Genomic DNA, 26,130 nt, shown 5'->3' on the forward strand with positions numbered 1-26,130 from the left:
ATAATTTACTCAGCCGGAAATTATTGAAGACCACCCATGTGCCCAGCCTGATGTCACTGTTATCCTATAGGAATTGTGTCTTTTCTTGTACTTCTCGCTGTTGGCATTTTTATCCTGCCTTGTTGATCTCACTTAATATTTCAAACGGAAAGAACCTAATTATTGTAATATTTCATAAGTATAGGAAGAGTTTCTTTGCATGGTTTTAAGGTAATGGGCTATCTTTCCTTTATGGCTAGAATACCTAACAAATATTTATCAGAGTATATCACCTAAGAGATAAAATACCTAGCTTTCCTGTAAACTCATTTGTTCCCATTTGAAAAGTCCGTATATATGTCTTTTTTTAGTATATGTGCTGCCAAAGCGAGCACTATATGTCTTTTTTTAATGACATTTCTTAAATGACAAGTCTTTGGAAAAATCAAGATAAAAAAGGCAGTGCTGTTCTAATATAAATTAATAGCTGTAAATTAACTAGAAGTAACTATGTTTAAGGATTTTTTCAGATTAAAAAAAATTTTTTCAGATATTTGATATTCACTCTTAAACCCACTCCTTCACCCCTATAGTTCATAAGGATAAATATGTCTTTATAAAAGTATAAATCTTCTATCTTTTAAGAGAAAGAAGCTCTGTACCATATCTTTGTAAACTTTCCCAGTGTCTAATACTACTTCCAATCTAGAAGCTGTGAGTTATATCCAACCTAAATATATGGATCATACACAAAAATTTACGGAAAGTCGTCCCCTTTCTTTTCCTTGTTTCCCTCACTACTTATATTCTAACCTCTGTCTATAGCTGTATGTGTGTGGGCTGTGTAGTTCCTGCCCGTCGCTAACACTGGCTGCAATACCATGTTGGCATCGGATAGGGGCTGTAGTCTGTACTGAAGTGTGGATGCTTGGCCAGTTCTGGAAAGGCCTCCCAGCACGGCATGAACTTCGCAATTTCGTGCAGGTTTAGACACTCAGCTTGGTCTTGTCAAGCGTCTGGAGGTGATTGGTATCAGAGAAACTGATTCTCATCAAAAAGACCTAGCTAGAACCACTGGGATGGTGAGCAATAAAACGAGGCCTGGTCACGTACTGACAGGCAGCACATTCTTCCAGTGGGGAGGTGGACATGGAATGCCAGATTCTACTCCAAAATTGCTTGATGAGACGGAATGATAATAGTGATAAAGTCTGTGGCAGCCAGTGATGTGCTCCCCTAGTCCTCACACAATCCTGTAACCCTAGTGCTACAGTTACCCCCACTTACCGAAGAGAAGACGGAGGCACGGTAAATCTCCACACCTTGTCCAGTGACACGGTCAGCAAGAGGCATTGCTACAAGCTGAACACAGCTCGGTCTGGCTGTGAGAGCCCTTAACCAAAAGTCAGGTCCTCTTGAATACTACAGACATGCTGATTAGTCTTACGGCTCCCATCTTCGACGGTATCAGACTCTAACTTCTTCGTGCAGCTGTTTCCACAAACCAGACTCACATTTGTCTCAAGATGAGTTAATCCCTCCTCCCTGCTGGAAGCCATGTTGTTTATTTCAAATGATCAGCTGTGGTAGTCCTTCAAGTGTGGATTTTGTGGTTTTACTGTCAAGGGGCAATCCTAATTTGCTTTATTTCCAGATTTCTAATGGGGTTACTCATCACTTTTTATCCTTCGGTGCTTTATATACACCATATATTTTATGTTTTCTTCCCCCACCTCCTTTCTGTTTATGCAGTATGATACTGTGCTTGAGTTTTCATATCACAATATTGGATTTATACAGGCTTAGCCTCTATGACCTTTCCAGTTTTTTTAATAAAGTCAAAGGTAATTTTACATTTTTCCTAGATTGAATCCAAGAAATAACATGTGCGTTATTTCACCTGATTTACTACCATTTTCTTCTCTGATTTCAGAGTGGACAAGATTACATCTGAAAATGCACCAACTAAAGAAATCAATAACTTCCCCAACCATAGAGTGCTAATTAAACCAGAGGTCCAAAATAACCAGAAAAACAAGGAAATAAGCAAAAGTGAAGAAAAAAAGGCATTAGAAGCTGAAAAATACGGATTTCAGAAGGATGGTCAAGATAGACCTTTAACAAAAATTAATAGCGTAAAGTTGAATTCGCTGCCATCTGAATATGAGAGCGGGTCAACATGCCCAGCTCAGACTGGACACTATAGGCCAGTCAATGTGAATAGTTCAGAGAACAAAGTAGTCAATGTCAGCCTGGCAGATCTTAGAGGTGGAAATCACCCAAGTACAGGGCCTTTATACACAGAGGCTGATCGAGTCATCCAGAGAACAAACTCGATGCAACAGTTGGAACAATGGATTAAAATCCAGAAGGGGAGGGGTCATGAAGAAGAAACCAGGGGGTAAGTGTCTTGTCCTTCTGTGTTCAGAACCCGGATTCCTTTCACACTATGCCCGTGGAGATTGGTTTCTGACACACCTTTTGAAAAATACTAGTTTAAGTAGCGTTTTTAGGCATTATAGCTTCCTGTCTCTCTTCTTCATGGTAATCAGACATGAGTGTTTTTTTCTGTATCTCCTATTGTTCTGTCCAGATTTCTCAAAGAGATCCCTACCCTGTAGAGGAGAAAGTTAAACAAGTATACTGTGATAAAATGAAGGAAGAGCATGATACAAGAACAGGGACAACCGACACAGCCTATGGGTCCAGGAAAACCCTTCTGCAGGAAGGGAAATGCAAGCTGAAGTAAATGTAAAGGTGGCATGCTTGTCTTGGTTTAGATAGGCCAGACTGCAGAGTGGATAGGGAGTAGAAAAAGGAACCCAGAGACATCCAGTATGGCTTAGGTGCTTCGGCTGTGATGGTGCAGGAGAAACGAGGCTGGAGACCAAGCCAGAAGAGATGTGTTCACGTTGGCATTTCAGAAAGATCTCTCCAGCTTCAGGATCTGGAGAACAAATTAGAGAAAGTTCAAAAGCTATTGGAGTAAGTGAAATAAGGAGAAGAAAGGGATGTATTTAAGGTAGGATTGACAAGTGGAGTGCATAGATATGCTTGATTGTAAGCTATCCCTTGCAATTTAGTTTGAGTAATAGGGGAAAAATCAAGAATGACACCCTGCTTTGAGGCCTCTGACCATCAGGGGTGATATTTAGTGCCTTTAACTGCGTAGAGAAGATTTGGAAAGAGAGAAAATAATAAATGACTGGAGAGGTTAAATTTGAGGTGCCTGAAGCCTATATAGCTCCCAAGAGAAATCTGGATTTGAACAAGGTTTGGGGCATCATCACTATATCAAAAGTACTTACAGGGAAGGATGAGAGAAGAAAAATTTATTTAGCTGGAGTAAAATAAAGATTTAGCTGGGTAAAATAAAGATTCTAAAGGAAAACCTGAAAGAACACTTACATTTAAGGGGAAAAAACGGATTGTGGGGGCCTGCAAAGGAGATGAAAAGTAAAGGCCAGAGGAAATGGAGGAAAAGCAGGCACCTACTGATGAGAAACAGTGTTCTGTCATTAGGCAGGAGTTTGGGGATACAAATTTTTAAAAAATAATGTTGGAAGAATTACCTGAAGTTACTGTGACTCTTACCCCTCAGTAGTAGAAAACTGTAAAACAATGACATGAATGTGTTTCGGTTAAATGAAGATTAACCTAACAGTGAGACTTCTGAGGTATAGGAACGTTCTTCCAGTTTGCTCAGTTGGCGTGGCTGGCTTCAGTGCCTGTCAGCCAGAGTCTCTCCTTTCAGGAACAGCTCAAAGGCCTGGGTGCACTTGGCCTCATCTTTTGTTACCTCAACCAGCACTGCAAAAACACTCCCACAATGTGTTCACTTTCATTTTCTTCTTCTCCACCCTCAGCACTCACTTTTCTGATTTTCCCAGGGGAGAATTGTGAGACATATTTATTATTTCTGGCTGAAGAGAAGCCAGAGTTAGTTTGGGGCAGGGGGCGGAGGCTGAACAGATGTTTGATTGTACTTAAGGTAACCATTTTCAGGGAAACAATAATAAAAATCCCAGCCAGAAAATTCGCTGAATCTCTACCCAGCAAATTAAATCTCACTTCTTAGTGAAATCACTGTCCTCGGTGATTTCATACTTTCTTACAGTTGAAACTATAGTTAAAAAGGTTCAACAGACATCTGGAAGTTAGGTTTTCTTAATTGTTGGGCATAAATATTAGTTTCAAGAACTTCTGGGTTTCTTGATTGGTATAATTAACATACGTAAAGGCTTTCTGTGTGACTTTTTTCTTTTGAATGCAGACCTACGGCTTCTGAAGTGAAGGTTATTTTGAGCTAGGATTTCCTGTGTTTTTCACCCCTCCAACTTTGGATTCTCTGGCTAGAGTGTACTTTGGGTCATTGAGATAGATCATCTACATTATCATATGAACTTCATATTTAAAAAATAGTTGTGATGTTTTATAATGAAATAATTTTTACTGCTGGAAAGAAGCATATGGGTTATTCATATTGTGATTCATTTTGTAAAACTTTATGAAAGGCTTGCTTTTAAAGTTCTGACGGAAAGAAAAGAGGTTTAATATTTAGTCAAATAGTAGATCCCTGCATCTGTGAGCAGAGCTTTTAAGTTTCTTTGTGCGTGGCAAGCACTGTTAAGACGCATGGTGCCTTAATCCATTGTTCTGCGTGGCAGAATCCCAGAGACAGGGTTTTCATGGTGTTTGACAGGCAGCTGCTGGTGAATGGAGCACCAAACCTGATGAAGGAGCTCACAGTGTTCATTTCTTAAGCTTTCACTTAAAAGTAAATCACACTTTGCTTAATTTGAATTTCTTTGGGCAAAACCACTGAAGGAAACTAGTTTTTTGAAAAACAGGTCTCAAAATGCTAGAAAGCGTATAGGCTAAAAATAAATTTACTTGATAATAACCTAACGTTTTATTACATTTCTTCAAAGGTGGTTTCAAAGATGGCAGAAGAGCCTTTTAAACTTTGTAATCATTAATTAGCCTACTCTTAATGATCATATGGTATGTTAACAGTTCACGTTCCATGTACATCTCTACAAGAGGGTCCAGCTCACAGATTGTGAGTGCTTCAAGAGCACTGATGGAGGTGTTTGATGCAGTAGTTTCTGAAATGGAATTTAAACATTAGTTTATAGACTGTTTTTAATTGTATATTAGATTAACAATGTTTGTCCCATCCTTACATGTTTATAAATAATCTTTTCCCATATTTCCAAACTGGATATAAAGTTAGTATTTATATTATCATGTATTCTTACATGATGTAGTTCAGTGCTTAGTACAGAGCTTTTGCGTATTTTCTCTATAATAGTTCTTAGATTTGTGAATGACCAAAGTTATTGAATTTGTAAATGACCAAATCAAGGTATATTGGGGTAAATTGCTTTAGTACTAGGACAGAATATCTAGGATGTCATCTATTTCTGTGACTGACACACTTCTTAAGCAGATAGCCATGGGGTTGCCAGTTCTGGACTTTTTCCAGTTTCTAGCTTTAGTGTGAACAGAGGTAGGGATACGAAGGAAGACCAAGCAGAGAAAAAAATAGGAAATACGTGTGGTGAAAAAGCAGCAAAGAAGTGAACCTTTATGCTGGTTATATCAGAGTACTGGGTACCTTTCTCCTTCGCTCCAGCCCCATACGCATCCAGTGATTAGCCTTGCTTGCAGTAGCTCTTGTGGGGATGGTGGGGGAGGGGGAGGCAAAATGTCCAATTCTGAGCAAGCCTGTTACAAGTGAAGACTTTGAGAAGCCGAGGAACAACCACCATGATGAAGGAAATTTAGTTTAGGGGGAAACAGTTGAAAGAATTGGAAATATTTCAAATACATAGTAGGACAAGGAGTTTAGAACTGTAAGATAGTTTTGTGATCAAATCATCTTATAGATAAGAAAACCAAATCTCCAAAAGTTTCAGTTTGCCAGATTTGGGTAGTAATATGAAGGATTCTAGTAGCACTTTAAGATTATGCCCTTCCTAATTTGGGGGTTTATTTTTATTTTTAATTAAACCAATACAATTGAGAAGTTTTTTTAATAATTGTCATAGTTTGGGAGAAATTTCTTCAAATAGAAGGATTATTTTGCTTTTTTTCATTAAATCCAAGTTTTGAGTATCACTGACATAATGAAAAGAATCCTGCTTAAGGAAATAAGAGACTTCATTCTAGTTCTGGCTGGCCTACGGACTATTCTTTAACCCAGGTATTAAAAGTAACATGAGGAAATTTTTTTAAAGAAAGGAATATGAGGGGTACCTGGTTCAGTCAGTAAAGCCTGGGACTCGTGACCTCAGAGTCAAGAGTTTGAGCCCCACACTGGGCTTATGGATCACTTTAAATAATAAAATTAAAAGGAATATATACTCTTGGTCTACCTTGTCCTCAAAACATGAACTACCCCATCTACCTACCTTGCAAAAAAAAAAAAAACCTACCACACACTCTGGCATTGTCTGAGTCCCAAATGAACTCCAAAGTCTTTGTACTTAGTAGAAAAACAAGGATCCTGGCCCTCCTGACTTTGGGTCAACTGTTTTTCTCCTCTTTACTATTTTTCCACTGTATTGCTTGCTATGTTTTTCATGGCTTTATCCCTTCTGTGGTGCTTTCAGCCACAAAAAAAGGTATATTTGAGACTCCCTCTGGTGTTTGTGTAAAGGTAACATCATTTTAGTGCCCTAGTGGGCACAAATTACACAGGGATTTTTATTTCCCCATACCTCGTAGCTCAGATGCACCCAGTTCATTACACCGAATCACAACAAAGTCTTCTTACTACAGCACATTAGTAGGCATTGTTACTGACAGCGGTCTTTGGGTCACACAGCTCTGACATCCCGGTTACCAGCCAAGGATCCCCAGATGATTAAAGAGTGTGGTCAAATACCTTACATGTTGAGTCTTCTACCTTTTCTGGTCTGTGTAATCACCAGCCTTTTGAGCATTTTAACATCCAGCAGGAGACAGCAAAATATTATGCAATTATGCATGCCCAATTCCAAAATATGCTCTGTGTTGAAAATACAGTACACAGAAGAAAAGCATTAACTAAACATTGAAAGAAGAGGTGAGGAAACCTGAGTTTGTGGGGTCCCAACTCTCCCACATTTGATTTATTGAATTACATTTTATATTAGGATATAAATTTATCCCCAATATAGATGCTAGCATAAGATGAATACTTATGATTTAATATTGATCTTTTTAAATCTAGATTTTATTGTGGTTACTGTTATTAAAAAGGTTGTGTTTGCATTTAGAATTTGATTTGTAATTACATCTAATGACTACCTCTGAAGATAGTGGGGAAACACAAATGCTAACTTGATTTGAAAGTTTTAATTTAATTTAATTAATTTAATTGACTTCTTGAAAATCCTTTTTATTTAATGTATCTGCTGGCATGAGGTTAGCAAAAGGATAGTTTTGATAAATTCAAAGCAGTGCTTTTATTGTAGTGTCTTTTTTTAAAAAATTGTGAACTAAAATTCTACTTTATTCTTTGATTTTAGAAAACTGGAATAAATAATCTGTGCTTAATAATAGACCTAATGTATCCATATCCAAAAACACGGCATTTTAGAAGAACTTTGTTTTAGCTGCTTAATGTCCATGAGGAACTTTTAGATTGCTTTAGAAAGCCTCCCACAAATGTTTATACCAAGGTGGAATATTCATTTCTATGCTAGAAACATGGAAAATTCCTGAGTTTTGTAGTTGTATATCTAAATATTGTCATGTTCAAGTATTTTGTCTTTAAATGGTTCAGTTTTGAGCCTTGGCTTCAAGTCATTTTTTATTTTTCAAATTAAGAAAAGTTATCAAGGGGAATTTTCTCTTCCAACCACAAATGTACTGATGTACTTCTTCCAGAAATAGTCATGCTTTCTGAAGGAAGCGTTGCAATAGAGGAATCACACAAACCTTGCAGGAGTTCATTTCCTGTCTTCTGGCTTCGTAGGCTCAACTCAAACGCTTCAGGATTTCATTCCTACACAGAGATCCCACTTAAGTGTTCTGGTGAGATGTAGGAAAAGAGTCTAGGCGTCTGTTGATCTAAAAACAAGCTATAGAGACAGACTTGAGATTAGACCTTAGACATTCTTACTAATAAGTATTTTCCTTTTTTTAACCAAACTGTATGTTGTGTGAATAGTCTTTTATGTAAATAACAAAGATGTTTCTTACTTAATGTAGTAAATTCATCAAACTGAATTTCATAAAAAAGTTAAAATCTATTCATGAATATTTTATATCCTGTGTACAATTGTGATCAACTTTTTAAAAGTAAGTCCCAGTATATATATATTTTACTTACCAGAAGGGGGGAAAAATGTACTCTAATTCAGAATCTAGGAAAAAACTCTTGTTCATGTTTACATTTCAATTCTTTTTTGTTTGTTTGTTTTAGAGTAATTTCTTATCAGACATTACCAAGAAATATGCCAAGCCACAGAGCCCAGGTTATGGCTCGCTATCCCGAGGGTTATAGAACACTCCCAAGGAACAGCAAGACCAGGCCGGAAAGTATCTGCAGTGTAACCCCTTCCACTCACGACCAAGCGGTAGGACCTGGAGCAGAAGAGAAACGGAGATCAATGAGAGATGACACGATGTGGCAGCTTTACGAATGGCAGCAGCGTCAGTTCTATAATAAGCAGAGCACCCTCCCTCGTCATGGTCCTTTGACCAGTCCCAAAACCATGGTTAATATTTCTGATCAGACCATGCACTCTATTCCCACATCACCTTCCCATGGGTCAATAGCTGCTTATCAGGGATACTCCCCTCAGCGAACGTACAGATCAGAAGTCTCTTCCCCAATTCAGAGAGGAGATGTGACAATAGATCGCAGGCACAGGGCCCACCACCCTAAGGTAAGCTAGCTGCTCCTCTTGCATTAACTACTGCTTTATGGATGCTCTGTCTTATTTCTGTCTATACAATGCCTTCTTTTAAATGTGAAAGACAAGTAGGGTGCCTGGGTGGCTCGGTGGATTGAGCCTCTGCCATCGGCTCGGGTCATGGTCTCAGGGTCCTAGGATCAAGCCCCGCATCAGGCTCTCTGCTCAGTGGGGAGCCTGCTTCCCCCTCTCTCTCTGCCTCTACTTGTGATCTCTCTTTCTGTCAAATAAATAAATTAAATCTTTAAAATAATTAATTAATTAATTAATTAGAAAATATGAAAGACAAAAATATAGGGAGGAGGTAAGTAAGGCAGCTCTTCTGTTTTAAAAACTAAGCAAGAATAATCTGCAGTGTCAGAATTTCACATATAAAAACCTAAGCTTGCAATGCATCATCTCTCAAGAGCACAGAACTAGCTATTTTGAGCAGATGATTTATGCACTGTTCTGTGCATAGCTCATCAGCTGTCCATGTAGGTTAAGCCCACTTCCCGTTTTTATTGGCTCCTCACACACTTGAAAATTCGACCCCTGCCCCCTTCCAACATACCTGCCTTCATACATCAGGCTCGTCCCACTCTTCGCTTAGGTAAGTGCTGACCTCATCTTCTAACCAGCTGCTTGTACGGCTTATCGAAATATCTCCTTAGATTGCCCAGTTTAATATCAGAAGAATAATGTACCAAGAAGCCCTGGTGTATATGCTTGTTTAAAATTAAGATTCATGTAGCAATCATGTTTTAACTTGTACTTGCAGTTGGTTTAAGCATTGCTTAGTAGATTATGAGTGCACTCAGTGCTTGTGTTGGTTAGCTTCTTATAATACTAAACCCGTCGTCTCGATCAGCAGCCTACATGCAGCCCGTTCTGTAATGTCTATCCTAAAACGAAAAGGAAATTTTCTGTCGTTTCCTTTTTAATTCTAAAGAATTTTTTGCTTTATAACATTTTAAAATGTACCTTTTAGTATCCTTTTGACAGACTGAATCCTTTAGTTATAACATTACATAAAGTGTATGTTTGACTTTTCCATAAATAACCATTAGAAATGAATAAGTCAATCAGGATTTTTTTTCTTTCTTTTTTTTTTTTTTTTTTTTTTTTTTTTTTTTTTTTTTCTTTTTTTTGAGGAAGCTTCAATTTGCCTCACCCAAAAAAGGGCTCACTTTGAACTCCACAGTAATAAAGTTTGATGTTTTATCACTTGGTATATCCAAATGCTAAATCATGTTTGATTAAAAAAAAATCATAATAATAGGGTCTCAGTGGCTCAGTTGGTCAAGCATCCAACTCTTGATTTCAGCTCAGGTCATGATCTCAGGGTCAGGAGATCGAGCCCCATGTTGGGCTCCCCACTTAGCGTGGAGTCTGCTTGTCCTTCTCCCTGTGCCCCTCTCTGTGCGCGTGCATGTGCACTCTCACTCTTTCAAACAAGTAAAATAAATAAAAACGATATTCAAGACAGATCTGCTCTAATACAATTGATTAGTGTGTGGTTGAAAAGTGGTCTCCTGGTATTAGTATTAGTTTATCATCTGTTTCAATAACAAATATAAGATGACTGTGTGCTTGCTATCTAGTTCCCTGTCAACTGATGTCTACTGCTTCTCTCCCCAAAAGCTTCTTAAACATTGCCAAAATATTCTTTCAAACTATCCTGTTGTTTTCCTTGATGTGCTGAGTGGTTCCCAAAATATGTCCATGGATCTCAAGGGTTCCCATGACTCTTTCAGGGAGTCTATAAATAAGCTTGAAACTGTTTCTACAATGGCAATAAGGTGATATTTACTGTGTTACCATTTTCTAATAGCACAGAAGCAGCGGTGGGTTTTGGTACCTTCACATAAATCAAGGGAGTGGCTCCAAACTAGTGGTGGTCACTGTAAGTTCCCGTGCCACACACTTGCAGTAGAAATAAAGTAGCAGTTCCACTTAAAAATCCCTTTGACAAAGCAGTAAAAGATAATTTTATTCATCTTGACCTTTTGTTATATGTCATTTTAATATTCTGTGTGATGAAAAGGGAAATATGTTGAAGACATTTTTCTTGCATACCAAAGTGCTAATATTAGGGTTGACTCACAGAAAAAGATGTGTGCGTTTCAGGTGCAAGCTGGACTAGCTCCTTTTTTCACGAAACACCACTTTTACTTGGAAGAACGAATGACAGACAAACTATAGTTGTTCAGACTTGGTATTTGACAGACACATCTCAAAGTGAAATGTTATCCTGTCACTTCCAGGAAAACAACTAACTGTATTTGTCACTGATGACAAATAGGAGCTTTCAAGCAAGAATTAGAATTTTGGAAATGTTGTATCTGCCACTGTGAGCTTGACAGCTTTCCGGCGCTTCAGGATTGGTGGTGGTATTAACAGATGTGTGGTGCTGATACTGTACACCGGTGGTGCCAACATCTGCATAACTCACTGATCCAATATTTTCCTCACGAACAGTGTTTGATAGTACAGAATCAAAGATGGGTAAAAAATTCACTTAGAGCATAAACACAGGCCTGCTTTGTTCTGTTGCACTTTGCAGATACTGCTTTTCCCCACCCCACCCCCACAAATTGAAGGTTTGCACCAGTCCTTCTGACAAAAATGTCAGTGACATTTTTCCACAGCATTTGCTCACTTTGTGTCTGTGTTACAGTTTGGTAATTCTCACAATACTTCAAACCATTTTATTATTGTTTGTTAAGGTGATCTGTGATCAGTGATTTATAATTCACTGGAAGCTCAGATGATGGTTTGCATTTTTTATAGTAAAGTATCTTTTAATTAAGGTATATGCATTTTTTTAGACATAATGCTATTGCACACTTCATAGACAGCAGCATAGTTTAAACATAACATGCACTGGGAAACCAAAAATTTCATTTGACTTGCTTTATTGCAGTATTCACTTAATCATGGCCGTCAGGAACCAAACCCACAATATCTCTCCTAGTTATGTCTGTAAGCCAGTAGGTATTAATCTAACAGTATGAAAAGTTCATTGATGCGGTTTTAGATACCATTTTACAAATAACTTTTAATACCTACATTCATAAGCAGTAGTAGCAAATTTTTAATGATATTTTATAATGTAAAAAGATTTCTCGTCACTGACATTGATCACAGAACTTATATTGTACCCTTATTTTCCTAGCATGTCTATGTGCCTGACAGGAGGTCAATGCCAGCTGGCCTGACTTTACAGTCTATTAGTCCCCAGAGCCTCCAAGGCAAAACGGTGAGTTCAGTGTTTTTATTTACCGTACCATGGTGTATATATGTGCTACACATGATAGCACATATCCGACAGAGCTTCTAAGTTTGAAAAAGGGGTTCTTCCCAAAGAAAAACTGTTGCAGATTTTGTGAAGGAGAAGCTCATTAGAAGAATCTGAGATCATGTAACCATTTCATTGTCAGACTGGATATGTCTCCCTAAATGTCTGAATGCCTAAATATGATTATATTTTCAGATTTTATTGTATAAACTGAGTGGGTTTGTTTACTTCATTGAATGTTAATTCCCTTGTTCTTAAAATAGAAGTTGGAGTAGTTTATTAGTGGAACAAATCCAGCAGACGACCATGTATAGTCACACTACAAGCCTCTTAAGAAGTTTCTCCTGTGAATTTTTATACAGATTTAACTACTTTAGAAGGGAAAAAACTGATTTACATATTTATGCAGAGAGAGACTATAAAAATACACAAGGTGTTAGCAAGTAATTACCATTATCATTTCATCCTCAGTATTATGTTCAAATTGGGAAGGAGTTCTATCACCAGGACACTATTATTCTTCACATTAAAGAGAAAGGATGACTTTTCATTACATCATTTAATTTTAATGGCATTCTTTTATCTGTGCTTTAATGTCAGTAGGTAGTCTCAGTTCCAGTGAAGATGTGATTTGAGGATCTAGTTAGTTGTTCATCATTTGAAATTGTCCTCCTGAAGGAATCAAAACAAATTCATGTTCTATGTGTTTTGCAGACATTGTTTTATTTCCTTTTTCATCCTTTATGTGCTTAGATATAAGGAAGATATTCTGGCTTTAAGCTACTGGCAGCTTATTTATTAAAGGTTATAAATATTACTTGATTAAAACTAAAAACTTTTAAATGTTATAATTTTTACATATTAGATTGTTGATCTGACGAAGAAACAGACATACATCATAAGATAATGCTAATAAGTATCATATTATGAATTTTTATCTTCTGCTTGCTCCCTCTAGTGGATATTGAGGATCAAATTTACTTATTACCTCCTTTGGTGCAGGTCAAAAATGTGCCTGTTTTTATTTTGCCTCAAAGTTTAAGTATATAGGAAACTTACTGGAACCTTTTGTCCTTTTGAAAATCTCTTTATCTTTTTAACTCAGCAAATAATAAACCAGAGTCTCGAGATTCCTTCTTTTGGTCACTCTGGGTCTTAGAATATCTAAATCCCTTACACAACCCTACCTTCTCTGTGGCAGGACCTCAAGAGCTTGATATGGTGGTCATAAGACAGACCGCCCCATAGTCCTGAGGTCACTAGATGTGGTTGGCATCAGAGCAAAAGTAGCTCTTCTTTTCCTGTTACGAAATTTCTTCTTCAGGACATAACACACATATTCTTTGACTCCTTAATGTCTTATCCATGTCGATGGCTCTTTCTAAAGAATCCCATAGTAACTGCGCTTTAATTCTGAGATTTTTCTCACCTGAAGGCAATAATTTTTAATATAATTTCATATAACAGTTAAAAATTACTTCTGTCCCCTAAAATTGTTGTATAGAAAAGAAAAAAAGAACAGCAACAAATGAACAGAATAGAAGAGAGCTCATGTTAACCCTGTGGTATAGGCAAGACAGATCCATCTCAAGAACGCTTTTTGGCCTGGAAGTTTCAAGTGCATACCATAGCCCTCAGGTGATGAGTCTCCCTCTGGCCTTTCTGCAGTTTTTAATCATAGCAAAGTTCAGAGAAACACCAACTAATATTTTATGACCTGTAAGACTGCCAACGACCATACCTTATTGCATTTCTAACAAAGAAAAATATATCAGATTGGCCTATTAAGGAATTTTATCTGCCTTTGAAAATTTATCTCCCTTAGGGATCATAGTAACCAATCAGGAATCAAAAGTTCTCTGCTTGCCCCAGAGTGTGGGAAGAGGGTTTATATACTCATGGAACCTTTCTCTTTGTATAAAATGCTGTCTTTTTTTTTTTCCTTTAAAAATAAAAACTAATCTTTTGGTCATTTAAAAAATCCTGTGAATCCCCTAACAGTGACATTTAATAATATAACTGGGAAGCAATTAATAGATCCCAGGTACTGAGTTTAATGGTATGAAGATATCATCCAAGTTTTAAATGAAATTTAATTCTTTTTATTTACCTTCTGTTCCCTAAAATAGAGTGTTGGACACGCAGGTATTCTGTTGCTGTAAAAGTCTTAGGCGTCATTTTAGAACTTCTTTGAATAATAATAATTTAATAGCTCTTATGTACAAAACTTTATAATGGTTTTCTGGCATTGTGCTTTTTTGTACTTAACACTTAATTCTCTCTTGAGTTCTGAGAAAATGCCTGAATGTACTGTTGTTTCACTGTATCTTTTAAGTAACACTGTTCCTTCTATTTCTCTAGATATCTATGCATTTATGTAGGATCTATCATCATAGTGCCTAGGCACTATGTTTGATGTCAACCATAAGAGGAAACTTGCCAAGAAATCTTGGTTTAATATCTGTCACTTAAGGCAACAATTAATCTGTTTTCCACTGTTTGGATTCTTAAATTGTACTCCTTCAGCCAGAGGAGCTTACGCTGTTGCTAATAAAGCTGAGACGGCAGCAGGCCGAACTGAATAGTGTCCGGGAACACACGTTAGCACAGCTCATGCAGCTGAAACTTGAGGCCCACAGCCCGAAGGTCAGCTATGAAGAGTTTTGTATGTGTCGTCTGCCATTACCACTGATTCTGAGCCACTCATTAATCAGTTTGATCGGTGTTGTTAGTGTCGAGCATGAGCCCATACAATCATTGCAGCGACATTATGATCTCCTATTGACCCTTTGAGAATTCACTTGCTTATACGTTATTAAAGGGACACACGGGTAGGATGAATTTCTTCTTAGCCTTCCAACCCGCTCACACACCAACTTTTGGTCATGAGATAGGAAATGCAAACAGACTTCAAAACAGTGTTATCATTTGCCGTATACTGTAGCTTCCACATCTGATAAAGCATATTGAAAATGGTATAATTCCTGGAAAGTAGTTGAAAATTGATTACACTTGTAATAACACTGCCTTTTAAATATCAGAGATTAAGATATTTCTTTCATTCTTGATTAAAAGAATGAACACACGTAAACACTTTCTCAAAGGGTTTAATAGACTCTGGTTATATGAGAAACATCCAAAGAAGTAGTACTATGGTGCAGAAAAGTATTAACATGTAAAACTTCTAACACTGAGTCTGCTAAAGCCATTTGAAGGATTTTTCTGCTTAATATATTAGCTTCTGTGCATGTCTACTTAATTTCTTACAAAACTAAGTGTAATTTTATAATACGTCATCTGTACAGTTTACAGGGGAGCATGTATGTGAAAAGTTGTGTACTGTGACATAGTAGGTTGGGGTAAACTACCTGTTTTTCTTATTTCAAAATTGACCTTTTCATGAATTCTACACCCTCTTTCTCTATCCCCTTGTTTCTTGATTGATGCCTACTAGAACGAAATTCTTTCACATCATCTTCAAAGGAACACCATATATTTGGATCATCAGGTGGGATTTGTAGAATTTTTTTTGCTTATTATACCTAACAGAACCTTTGAAATGTAGTACAGTTTTCCAGGCTACTCCGATATTTTGGTCATTAAAGAGCTAATAGCATGACTTTTACAAGTGACAGAATAAGATTCTTAACGGGGAATTCAGAAATACAAAACAAACAACAACAACAAAAAAAAACAAGTAGAAAGGATAGTTGTGAGTGTTAGGGGCAATGCAGATGCTGGGTCACAGGAAAATTGAGAGCTTGAATTCTCTAAACTTCCATTTTCTCATCCCAAAACACTCACACTCATTAAGGCTTATCTCAGTTTGGAGTTGACCTAATTAAAGAAATAGGTACCAAGCTGTGAATTCCTCATTGGAAGACTCAGAGAGGGGTGGGTGTGGTGTTCTCTGTATTCCCAAAGGGAGATTTAACTATGGATGAGAAGTGTGGTGGTCATTTTTAATTGCGTTACTTTGGTCCTTATCTGCCGTGTGCTCCTGGTGTTTGGTTTTCACTAAGTTGTATAGAGTCAGTTTTACAGTGGCCTATAGTTCCTCACATTACCTCAGTGGTAGCAGTGGGTGTGAATGGCAGTTCATGACTAGGGACTGACACTTCCATATTTTAGTTTTTATGAAACTCTCTCTTAATATTTAATTTTAATTTGATGGGCATTTTTGATATATTCTTAGACATAGGATTTCTTCCAGTGAATGCATTTTTTATCTATATAAATTAATTATAGATTAATTAAAGCTATAATGTGTTTTAGTTTGTTTCAAAATGTTCAGACTTGAATATTTTAGCAAATGGAAGAGTTTACTGTGGAAAATGTTGTAAGACAGATGTTTACATATTTATAGTTGCCTGCTTAAAACAAAGTAATAATGTACTGATTTAATTTAGTTCTATTTAAAGAGAGATTTTGCATTAGGATAACCCTTTAAAAGATGTTCATTTTTTTAATTTTTAAAAGAAATATACCTAAGATATTTAAAGTATAAAAAAGCATATTTAAAAAATATACTTTTCTTATGTTAATGAATTTTAATAATTTATTTTCCCACAACATGTTTTCATCATGATTTTGTCTATGGGAATGCTTTAGAAATCAGCATTTCATGACTCCAGATTCCAGTCTCCACCCCAGAGACCGGTACTGTTGAAATTTAACCACAGTGTTAAATGGTACACTTTGAAAGCAGTCTGATGAAGACACGTTAGCCAGTGAAATGGTAGAAGTAAGTCTTCCCTCAAAATGTGACATTGTCAAAAAGCCTCCAAGATACATGGTAAATAACTTTCATAAAAGCTCCTTTGCCTATAAAGCTAGAGATAGTTCTGAATAATAGTGGGATACTACAAAAATTAGGTGTAAACCACAGTATAATTGTGAGTCCTGAAGTTCTATAGTATCTCTGGAAATAAACCTAGTGGTTCGCTGTGATTTATTACTTACCTCCTTAAATGAAAACTGGAAGTACAGAGACCTAAACCTTTAGAAAATCACAGCACTGACAGCTGGCCCAGTCAGTGCAGGCGACTCCTGATCTCCTGGTCGTGAGTTCAGACCCCAAGTTGGAGGTGGAGGTCCCTTGAATAAATAAATAAACTTTAAAAAAAAAAAAAACCTAGGAAAGTTCAGGTAAGTATATGGAAATACCATTTGCTAAGGTGATTCTCCTCAGCTGCCTTTCCCAGGTTGAGCTGTCTCTGCCCTTTGCCCAATGACCCAGATTCGACTGAGGTTTCTGTTCTCCTTGGTCCTCTCTCAGCACTCTGCCAAGCCTGTGCTGTCGGAAAGGATAATGCTAATAGTCCTATTGGTGGCTTCCAAAAATCTCAATTTTTCACTGATCCTCTCTATTCCCTCTACTTGTCAGTAGAGATTTGCCAGTAATTTGCCTTTTTCTTATTTGCCTTTATTTCTTAGATCATGAAATAAAATTATATTGGTCCAATTTTTAAATTTTGTGGTAACGAAAAGAATTATGATACTTATTTGAATGCTTATTTGCACAGAGTAAGATGATTTCTAATGGGAAAAAATGGGCCATTTTTAGATATAACTAGACAATTTATAGAAATAAGGTGGTGGCTTTGCCCAGAAATTCAGATATGCCTAAATAAATATCCTTAAGGTTTCCTAAAGAAAATCTCTCTTTAAATAAATGAAAATTTTTTTTGTTTTAAATAATTACATTTAATGTAAATGAAATATTTACTTTTGAACTGTTCTATATTTCATATCAGTAGTTAGGTTATTATGTTACAGAAAAAAATCTTAATAATTTTGAACTTTAATGAAATTTTTTTCATTCAGCTCAAACATTTCCAGCTTTTAAAAAAACATTTCCAGCTTTTAATCTTGTTACTGCCAGTAACCTATTGTAGATTACCAAATCTGTTGTTTTTGTTGGCATTATTGGTTGCCTGGTTTATAAACTGATTCACCAGTTTTTATATAACTACAAATTGTAAAGTAGATTTTAAAATCTGAAAGTCAGAGGAAAAGGCTCTGGTCACATTTTATACTATGTATCATACCAAATATGTGCTAATTAATACTCACTTTCAACACCTACTCTCCTGGCTCAGATCATTAGAATAATCTAAGGCCAGCAACAAGATGCATTCTCTCTCCTGCCCCTTGTGAGATAGTCAAAAGGAAGTTTTTATTGATTGAAGTTCATGAAAAATAGAGCCAAGTATAGTCTCTGAGTTGCTTCAGAGGTAAATTCATTTCTGTTATCACTAGAATGCTTATATTATAACAGATGAGAAATAAAAATGCCTTATCTGAAATTCTGAGTATCTACATGTTACACACAGTCAGTCCAAAAGTCTTGACTTCTGGTCCCTGTAGCTTGAGCAATATAATTTGACTTCGAATTAACCACCATTTTGAAGATGAGTCCTGTACTGAAGTGTTTTTAACAATAACAAAAGCCATACTAATTATGTGGTAGGATTTTCTTCTGCTTTTTGTTTCATTTTGAAGTATACTATTATCATTTGCTCATGCTTCTACAGCCCAGTTAGTAGACTGTTCACAGTCTACATTTATTAAGACTAGCCTAGGTTTATCATTATTGTGAATTTTAAGATAGCCTATGAACATATAGTAGTGCTAACTGGATATACTTTGTGTACCTCATTTAGGTTTTATTTAGAAAATGAGTAAGTACATAACTTTTTTGGTCAGTCATGCAGGGACGATCAATAGCAACGGGGAAATGAGAATTTGTCTATCCTTTTATCCATTTACCTCACCCCTATTTTAGCTCCTCCCTCCATTTGTTTCTTTCTTCCTCACATGCTTTTTCTAATTCTCCCTATTAGTAAAAAGGAGCTGTGAGAAAATTTAGATGGTGTTCCCTTTCTCTTCCTAAAACCTTCCTGCCAGCTTTCCATGTAGGCAGTGATAACAAAATGAGATGCTAGGAGCTGAAACAGGCAATGAGGAGGTAGGTAGGAATGGACAGAAGGCTCGGAGAACTTGGAGCTCTGCTTCACAAGCCTTTTGTCAGCACGCTGCCTCCTTGTGGGTAAACCAAACATGTGGCCCACCCTCTCCACCATCAGCGCTCTGACTCTGTTACAGCATTCCAGTGGCCAACCTCCTCCTCTAAGAATACTTGCCACAGTAAATGGAGATTGGCTTCTGCAGATCTGAGCTTTACTTGCACTGGGACTGCAGCAAGTATTTTTCTCATCTTTCAGATATAAAATTGTATTGTAACATTAAATTGCTTTTAGGAATTGCCCTTAAAATTAGGGCATTCTGACTTTACCCCTCTCCCTTTAAGAATCATTATGGTTACTTGTACCAGAAACATTTGCTTTGGAACGGAAAAGGAAGAGGCGTACGTACCTCCATCAGCCACATTTGTGTTGGGAGTTCCCTCTTCCCCTTGTACTCAAAAGCTTTTTGTGAAAAGAATATTCCTCTGTTCCAATAATTAGTGAAATTGATTTACTTCTACCCAGCTGGAGCTGTGTCCTTGCCGCTAGAACATATTTAAGTCATTTCCGAATATAGCATCAAAGACTATATTCTTTACCATCAGATGGCTAAAGGATCTCATTATCTTCAAATTCTCATGGAAAAACTGGAAATTTCTCCTGACAAACCAGTTTGCCATAATAAAAGAATTTTCCACAATAAAAGAAAAATACAGCCCACACATACCCATGGTGTTCTTTGTTGTATAAAAATGTTTAAGAATTCCAAGAATCAATAGCTAAATCTGTCTTATTTTATCAGTACATTTTTTTAAGTATCCTCAAATGCTTGTGGGGAAGATAAGAAACTCATTTTATTTTAATACTAACTTTTAAAACACCCTGAAGAGTAAGCTAAACTTTCTAATTTGCAAAAGTTTTGTAGTAGCATTGAGATAGCCTTTCAAGAAATGAAACTATGTAGACACAGTCTGACCACTTTTAAACATACTTATGCCAAGAGAAATGTAAAAAGGAACAATTAACAGAATGTATGTCATTGGTACTGAAACCATTCAAGGTAAAAACCCAAGAATACTTTTTTGCATTTTGTTCTTTGTGTGCATGAAAGACAGCCTTCCTATAAGGGAAGAAATGCTAACAAGATGATTGAAAAGATCCTTGATGGCTTTCATTGTTCCTGTCAATTCAGCAACTTCATTCTGTGGAGCTATTAGGCAGGATCCCATTTTCTCTAATATTTCAAGGGGTCTTGGAGCTTCTATTTTTAGGAATGATTGATAGAGAACGTTTCCAAGGGACATAGAATAGGCATTTGGCAAAAGCAAGCTAAAGATACTGGAAAAATGAAAATATGTTATTTAACATTTATTAACCCTGCTAGTTACATGGTACAGAATATCTGTATTTTCTTACGCCTTGCTATAAAGAGAAATCCTTTCTCCCTTACACCTCCTTCTTCCATTCTGATTCGGTCTCTCCCTTCCTCTGCGGAATCTGATCACAGAAGTAGTAGGGAGAGAAGGATAATATCCAGGGAATTCTTAAGCAGTATATGACATCATAATGGCAGAACTCTAAGAAGACTAAATAGACAGTGGGTAGACCAGAACTGGAAATTCTATATGTGTTGATTCTGATCTCTTGGCCTATCCACTGCCTAGACATTATTATCATGGTTTTCCTATTTCTTACTAGTAACTAATCTATCCCTTTTTGCTGTTTTCACTCATCCCAGCCTTAACTGGGGAAGTTCTCTGGTTTTGTTTTTGTTTTTGTTTTTTAAGCAGACTCCACACCCAGCGCGGGGCTTGATTTCATGACCCTGAGATCAAGACCTGAGCTGAGATTGAGTCAGACAGTTAACTGACTGAGCCACCCAGGCGGCCCAGAAGTTTTCTGGTTTTCAGTGTTCCCTCCTCTGAGCATTCACCTACACATCATTTTACTAGTTGTCTCTTAGTTATTCTTCATCTCTAGCCCCTGGATTTCTCCCAGAAAACAGTCTGTGATGTGGGCGTCCTTGATTTGCGCTTGTTCTCAGGAAGTTTATTTTGGGAAGTGATACCAAGGTATAGAAGTAGAGAGAGTGAGCAGAGAAGGAGGGAATATATTATCAACTGCCATACACAACTTGGGCCTCATCTGACTGATACTTGTTGATGAAACACTGCGGAATTGCCCAGCTGAACAGAAGGAGGAGCGCCCATTGTATACTGGCCGCCATCCTCCTCTGGCAAGGGCTACCTCTCAAGACTAACTCTCCAGCATACTAAGGTAATGCATACACGAGCACTCAGTGGGTTCCCATGCACAAAGTGGGTGTTGGCTCAGCAAGAGCGGAAATAAAAGATGGGCTAATAGGATGTAGAGAAGAGCACAAAAGGTATCCAAAACACATCACTGCCTTTACAGTTACGTGTTTGTAGTTGCTCATAGCAATCTGCACTTGGACCGTCTGCCTTCAGTACAGTCCCAGCGTGTCCAAAATTTGGATTGTCATCTTATCCTTCAGTTCCCTGACCAAAAAATGGTGCAAAATACTGTTCACCTTTAACATCATTTGTGTAATATTTATTGAGCTCATCATCCTTGGGGAAGAGTTCCTGACTTTGAGAAGGGTCAGGACCTTTATTTTAGCTATTGCCTTAGATTTAGAACTCAAAGTGGTTTAAGCCCTCAAGGGAAAAGAAAAAAGGGAGACCCAGTCTTCTCCTCTAGCTATGGGTAGGAGAACCTGACATCAGTCTTGGATGGTCTAATTGCCTAGACGATGAAAAGAAAAACCAAAAGCAGCCTACCTAGAAGGATCTAAGATATGACAGTCCTGTTCTGCCACTCTAAGGGTAGAAATTATACACATGTATAAAAATGGAAGAATTAAATCAGACAGCTTCCTGGAGTTACAGTATGTTCTCCTACTATTTTATCTCCCAACACCATCACAATTAAAGTTTAAAATACCATGAAACCTTGATGGAGCACTTGGGTGTCTCAGTGGGTTAAGCCTCTGCCTTTGGCTCAGGTCATGATCTCGGGTCCTGGGATGGAGCCCCACATTCTGGCTCTCTGCTCAGCGGGGAGCCTGCTTCCCCCTCTCTCTCTGCCTGCCGCCTCTCTGCCTACTTGTGATCAGTCTGTCAAATAAATAAATAAAATATTTTTTAAAAATACTATGAAACTTGAATTTAAAGTCCTTTAAGAACATTTACTGAAAATAGGAAAATCATGACGTTCTGTAGAACTATCTGAACAGGTATTTTAGCTGAATATGTAATACCTGCATGGTGTTTATTCAGGATATTAGAGGCCATCATAACACCCTATATGTACTAATAAGCTCCTCATTACCATTTATAAAATTTTGGCCATATTAAAAGCACCTGCCACTCTATGTCTTTCAGCTAACTCCAGAAATTTCACCAACCTTTTACTACAAAATAAGGTCTCTTTTCGATTTGTCATTCAAACCCTCACTCCTCTACCACCACCACCCCAACCTGTGAAACACTTCCTTCCCTAGAGCCCCTTTTCTCCAGCCAGCAGCTCACTGTTTCTCAATGCTCCTTTAAAAGCAATCCCGTTCTCTACATCATGCATCTGCCTGGTCAGTACCTGTTTGTCCAGAGCTTAAGTAACACTGTAGTTTCCAGAGCACCATCACGTACAGTATCCCACCCGGGCTGCTTATATACACATACTCTGTAGCATGTGGGCCAGTTGAATTTGTCCCCATAAGTCGGGATTAATGCTTTGCCCCAAATCACATAGCTAGGATGAGTACATTGTATTAAGGAATTTTCTTTCCTTTTTTTCTAAATCTGTTTGCCTTCCTTCAGAATTAATGGAGTTGTTCTTAACATTTTCTTACCTAACAAGATGGCAAAATGAAAACCATTTCCTCACCCCCCCAAATGCATAATATTTATATAGTTCTATTTTGTATTTACCAAAGCAGATATTTTTGTATCCCAAAGACTGTAGCTTTTCTTTCTATCTCATTTTTATTAATTTTTTCAGAATGTTCATTCAGCAAAGATTTATGGAGCTCAGTGTGTAAGGCAGGAAGTTAACTATAAATTCTATAGAGTTACTATAATTTTTTTTTACTATAAATTCTATAAAGTAGAATTGTTTAATTATTTTCAAAGCTCAGGAAGGGAATAAAGTTGAACATAAGGGCCAAAATCATTTTTGAGATTGAACTAAGAGTATGATCATAAAGCTGATAAATCTTTAAATTAATGGTAGGAAATCTGCTATTCAGTGCCAGTTGTAACTCAGAATACAATTCCTATTAATAAAACCCAGGTCCTTGTGTCTAGAAGATATTTTAACTTTGAGTTAAAGCACGAATATATTTTAGAGCAGATTTACCCACAGCCAAAACAAATAACCTGTTTTACTAACAGAGATACCAGATTTTCACTCTTGGAATGTTTGTCCCTTTAAAATGATGGGACACCTGGGTGATTCGGTCCGTTAAGTGTCTGACTTCAGCTCAGATCATGATTCCCAGGGTCCTGGGATTGAGCCCCTGCACCCTGCATCACGCTCCCTGCTCAGCAGGGAGTCTGCTTCTCCTCCCTCTGTCCCTTCCCACCTATTCCTTTTCTCTTGCTCTTTCTCTCTCAAATAAATCTTTTTTAAAAATTAAAAATGGTATCCTTAAAATACATGCAAAGAAGAGAAAAATACAACTGTATTAAACATCATACACACAATAATAGATTTTTACAAAGTGGATTTTGAGTTCTTTAACTGTTTTTGGCTGCCTGTGAATCGCAGGAATAAAAATGGTAGTAGCATCGGATAATAATCTATTCCTTGAAGCTGAAGAAACCATGGTTAAGAATGAGTCATTAGGGGCGCCTGGGTGGCTCAGTGGGTTAAGCTGCTGCCTTCGGCTCAGATCATGATCTCAGGGTCCTGGGATCGAGTACCGCATCGGGCTCTCTGCTCAGCAAGGAGCCTGCTTCTCTCTCTCTCTCTCTCTCTCTCTCTCTCTCTCTGCCTGCCTCTCCATCTACTTGTGATCTCTCTGTCAAATAAATTAAAAAAATCTTAAAAAAAAAAAAAAAAAGAATGAGTCATTAGGGGCGCCTGGGTGGCTCGGTCGTTAGGCTCCTGGTTTCAGTTCAGGTCATGGTCCCAGGGTCCTGGAACCAAGCCCTGCAATGGGCTCCCTGCTTGACGGGAAACCTGCTTCTCCCTCTCCTACTCCCCCTGCTTGTGTTCCCTCTCTGACTGTGTCTGTCTCTCTCTCTCTCTGTCAAATAAATAAATAAATATTTTAAAAATAATAATTATAAAAAGAATGAGTCATAAAATCCTCTTAGTATAGTGGATATTTAATATGTAACTTTGCTTTTTTATAGAGCATTAAAATGTCACCTTGGTTCATAAAATACGAAAAAAAAAAAAAGAATGGGTCATTAAATAAGGGAAATAGTTTAAGCCACCAAAGTAAAAATCAGATCTATAAAGTTTATCCTATAGCCAAAAGGATTTTAATTAAAAAAAAAAAAAAAAACAACTTAAAAGACCCTTGGTAAAAAAGGGTGAAACTCACTGTGAATAAATTATATAACTAAATTATTTAGAAAAACATTACCTGAGACCTTCAAAGTTTTCTTCAAAATATACCAGAGGTATATATATCTCAAAGTGGGGGCTCTAAAAATCCAGCAGGAAGTGATGTTGTGAGTACAGAGATTACCCTCCTTTTTTCCTGGTGGGCTCAGGGTATTTTTATGTTTCTCCATAAGTGGGCCTTGTAATTGGTGGTGGTCTAAACTGTATCATCCAGTTTAGAAATGCTTCTGCTTTTTCCCTTAAGGAAGTGTCAGGTATGTTTGACTCCTATGTTAGTGTCCCAATTTGTTGTTCCTTTTTTGTTTTTGTTTTTGTTTTTTTAATCCATCTTTCTCCCTTGGAAAAGAAAAAGAGAAAATACTATATTGTCTAGCTGCGTCTTTTAAAGTACCATTGATTCTTCTGAATATATAACAGTAGTAATACTTTCCCAAAGCTTTACTTTTAGAAAGCCTATATAGCATGGACAGTTTATTCAGATTGCTTTAAGATTTTCACAGTAATAGACCTCCAGGCCCATCAGTTATAAAGAGACTTATTTACATTCCTCTATTTAAAAAGTCACTTCAGATTTCCCTGCTCCCTGTTAAACAATGGATAGTTTCAATAGGTAGTCATACCCTTCAATCTCAGGTTCTTGGACTTTCAGATGTTCCTGGAGTGAGAGTGGAAGGCATTTACATTGTCATTATCTAAATGACCTGTTTATAAAGACCCCTGCATTCCTCAAAGCTTCACCCTAGGCATGTCAAATTCTTTAGCGTTTTAGTCTTGCCACACTTCTTAAGAGTTTATTGATCTAGACGCAGGAGGACATTCTTGAGAAATGAATTCTTCAGTGATTAGGCCATCAGGGGTTTTTGCTATTGTTAAGACAGATTCTCAACTTAAGAATTCTTTTCCTAAGAAGTCATTAAGAACTCGGGAAAAGTCCATTTTCCATTTAAATGGAAAATGACAGCACAGAAATGAGTCTTCTCATTGGTTATCAGGACAAAAGCTCTGTGGGGTAGAAAGGAGTCATCCAGACTGCCTGCTCCAAAAAAGGAGGAAGCTGTTAGCACAGCATTCAGACTCAAACTCAATTACAAGACAGAGCTTGAACAAATGTTTTCCCCTTCTGGGAATAAGATCCAGATCAGGGAAAAAATTACACTAAATTTACTTGTCTAGAATTTCTAAGCCTGCTGTCTAATATCATAGCCACTAGCCATATGTGACTACTTAAATTTACATTCAAAATAGTTACATTTTTATAAAAGTAAAATTATTTTCCCCAGTCATACTAGCCACATTTAAAAGGGCTGAAGAGTCACATGGCTACAATATTGGACTGTACCAATATAGAACATTTTAATCATCAGAAAGTTCTATCGGACAACAAAACACAATTCTAGAC

At 37.2% G+C, this 26,130-nt stretch overlaps 1 protein-coding gene across 15 annotated transcripts in view; it reads left to right on the forward strand.

Annotated features, from left to right (window-relative positions):
• The window catches only part of PLEKHA5 (pleckstrin homology domain containing A5), a 229,737-nt gene that overhangs the window by 154,553 nt on the left and 49,054 nt on the right, over window positions 1-26,130 (forward strand). For 10 of the 15 annotated variants that reach the window (XM_032855109.1, XM_032855110.1, XM_032855096.1 and 7 more), the window contains 5 exons: window positions 1,913-2,380; window positions 8,396-8,861; window positions 12,046-12,129; window positions 14,695-14,814; window positions 15,623-15,676. In XM_032855109.1, coding sequence (XP_032711000.1) covers window positions 1,913-2,380; window positions 8,396-8,861; window positions 12,046-12,129; window positions 14,695-14,814; window positions 15,623-15,676 — 1,192 coding nt within the window. The remainder of the gene's footprint in view (window positions 1-1,912; window positions 2,381-8,395; window positions 8,862-12,045; window positions 12,130-14,694; window positions 14,815-15,622; window positions 15,677-26,130) is intronic. The other 5 variants (XM_032855102.1, XM_032855103.1, XM_032855107.1 and 2 more) reach the window with 2 other exon arrangements.

The sequence above is a fragment of the Lontra canadensis genome, unplaced genomic scaffold (genome assembly GCF_010015895.1).
Source record: "Lontra canadensis isolate GAN:19392208 unplaced genomic scaffold, GSC_riverotter_1.0 scaffold9, whole genome shotgun sequence".
Lineage (NCBI taxonomy): Eukaryota > Metazoa > Chordata > Mammalia > Carnivora > Mustelidae > Lontra > Lontra canadensis.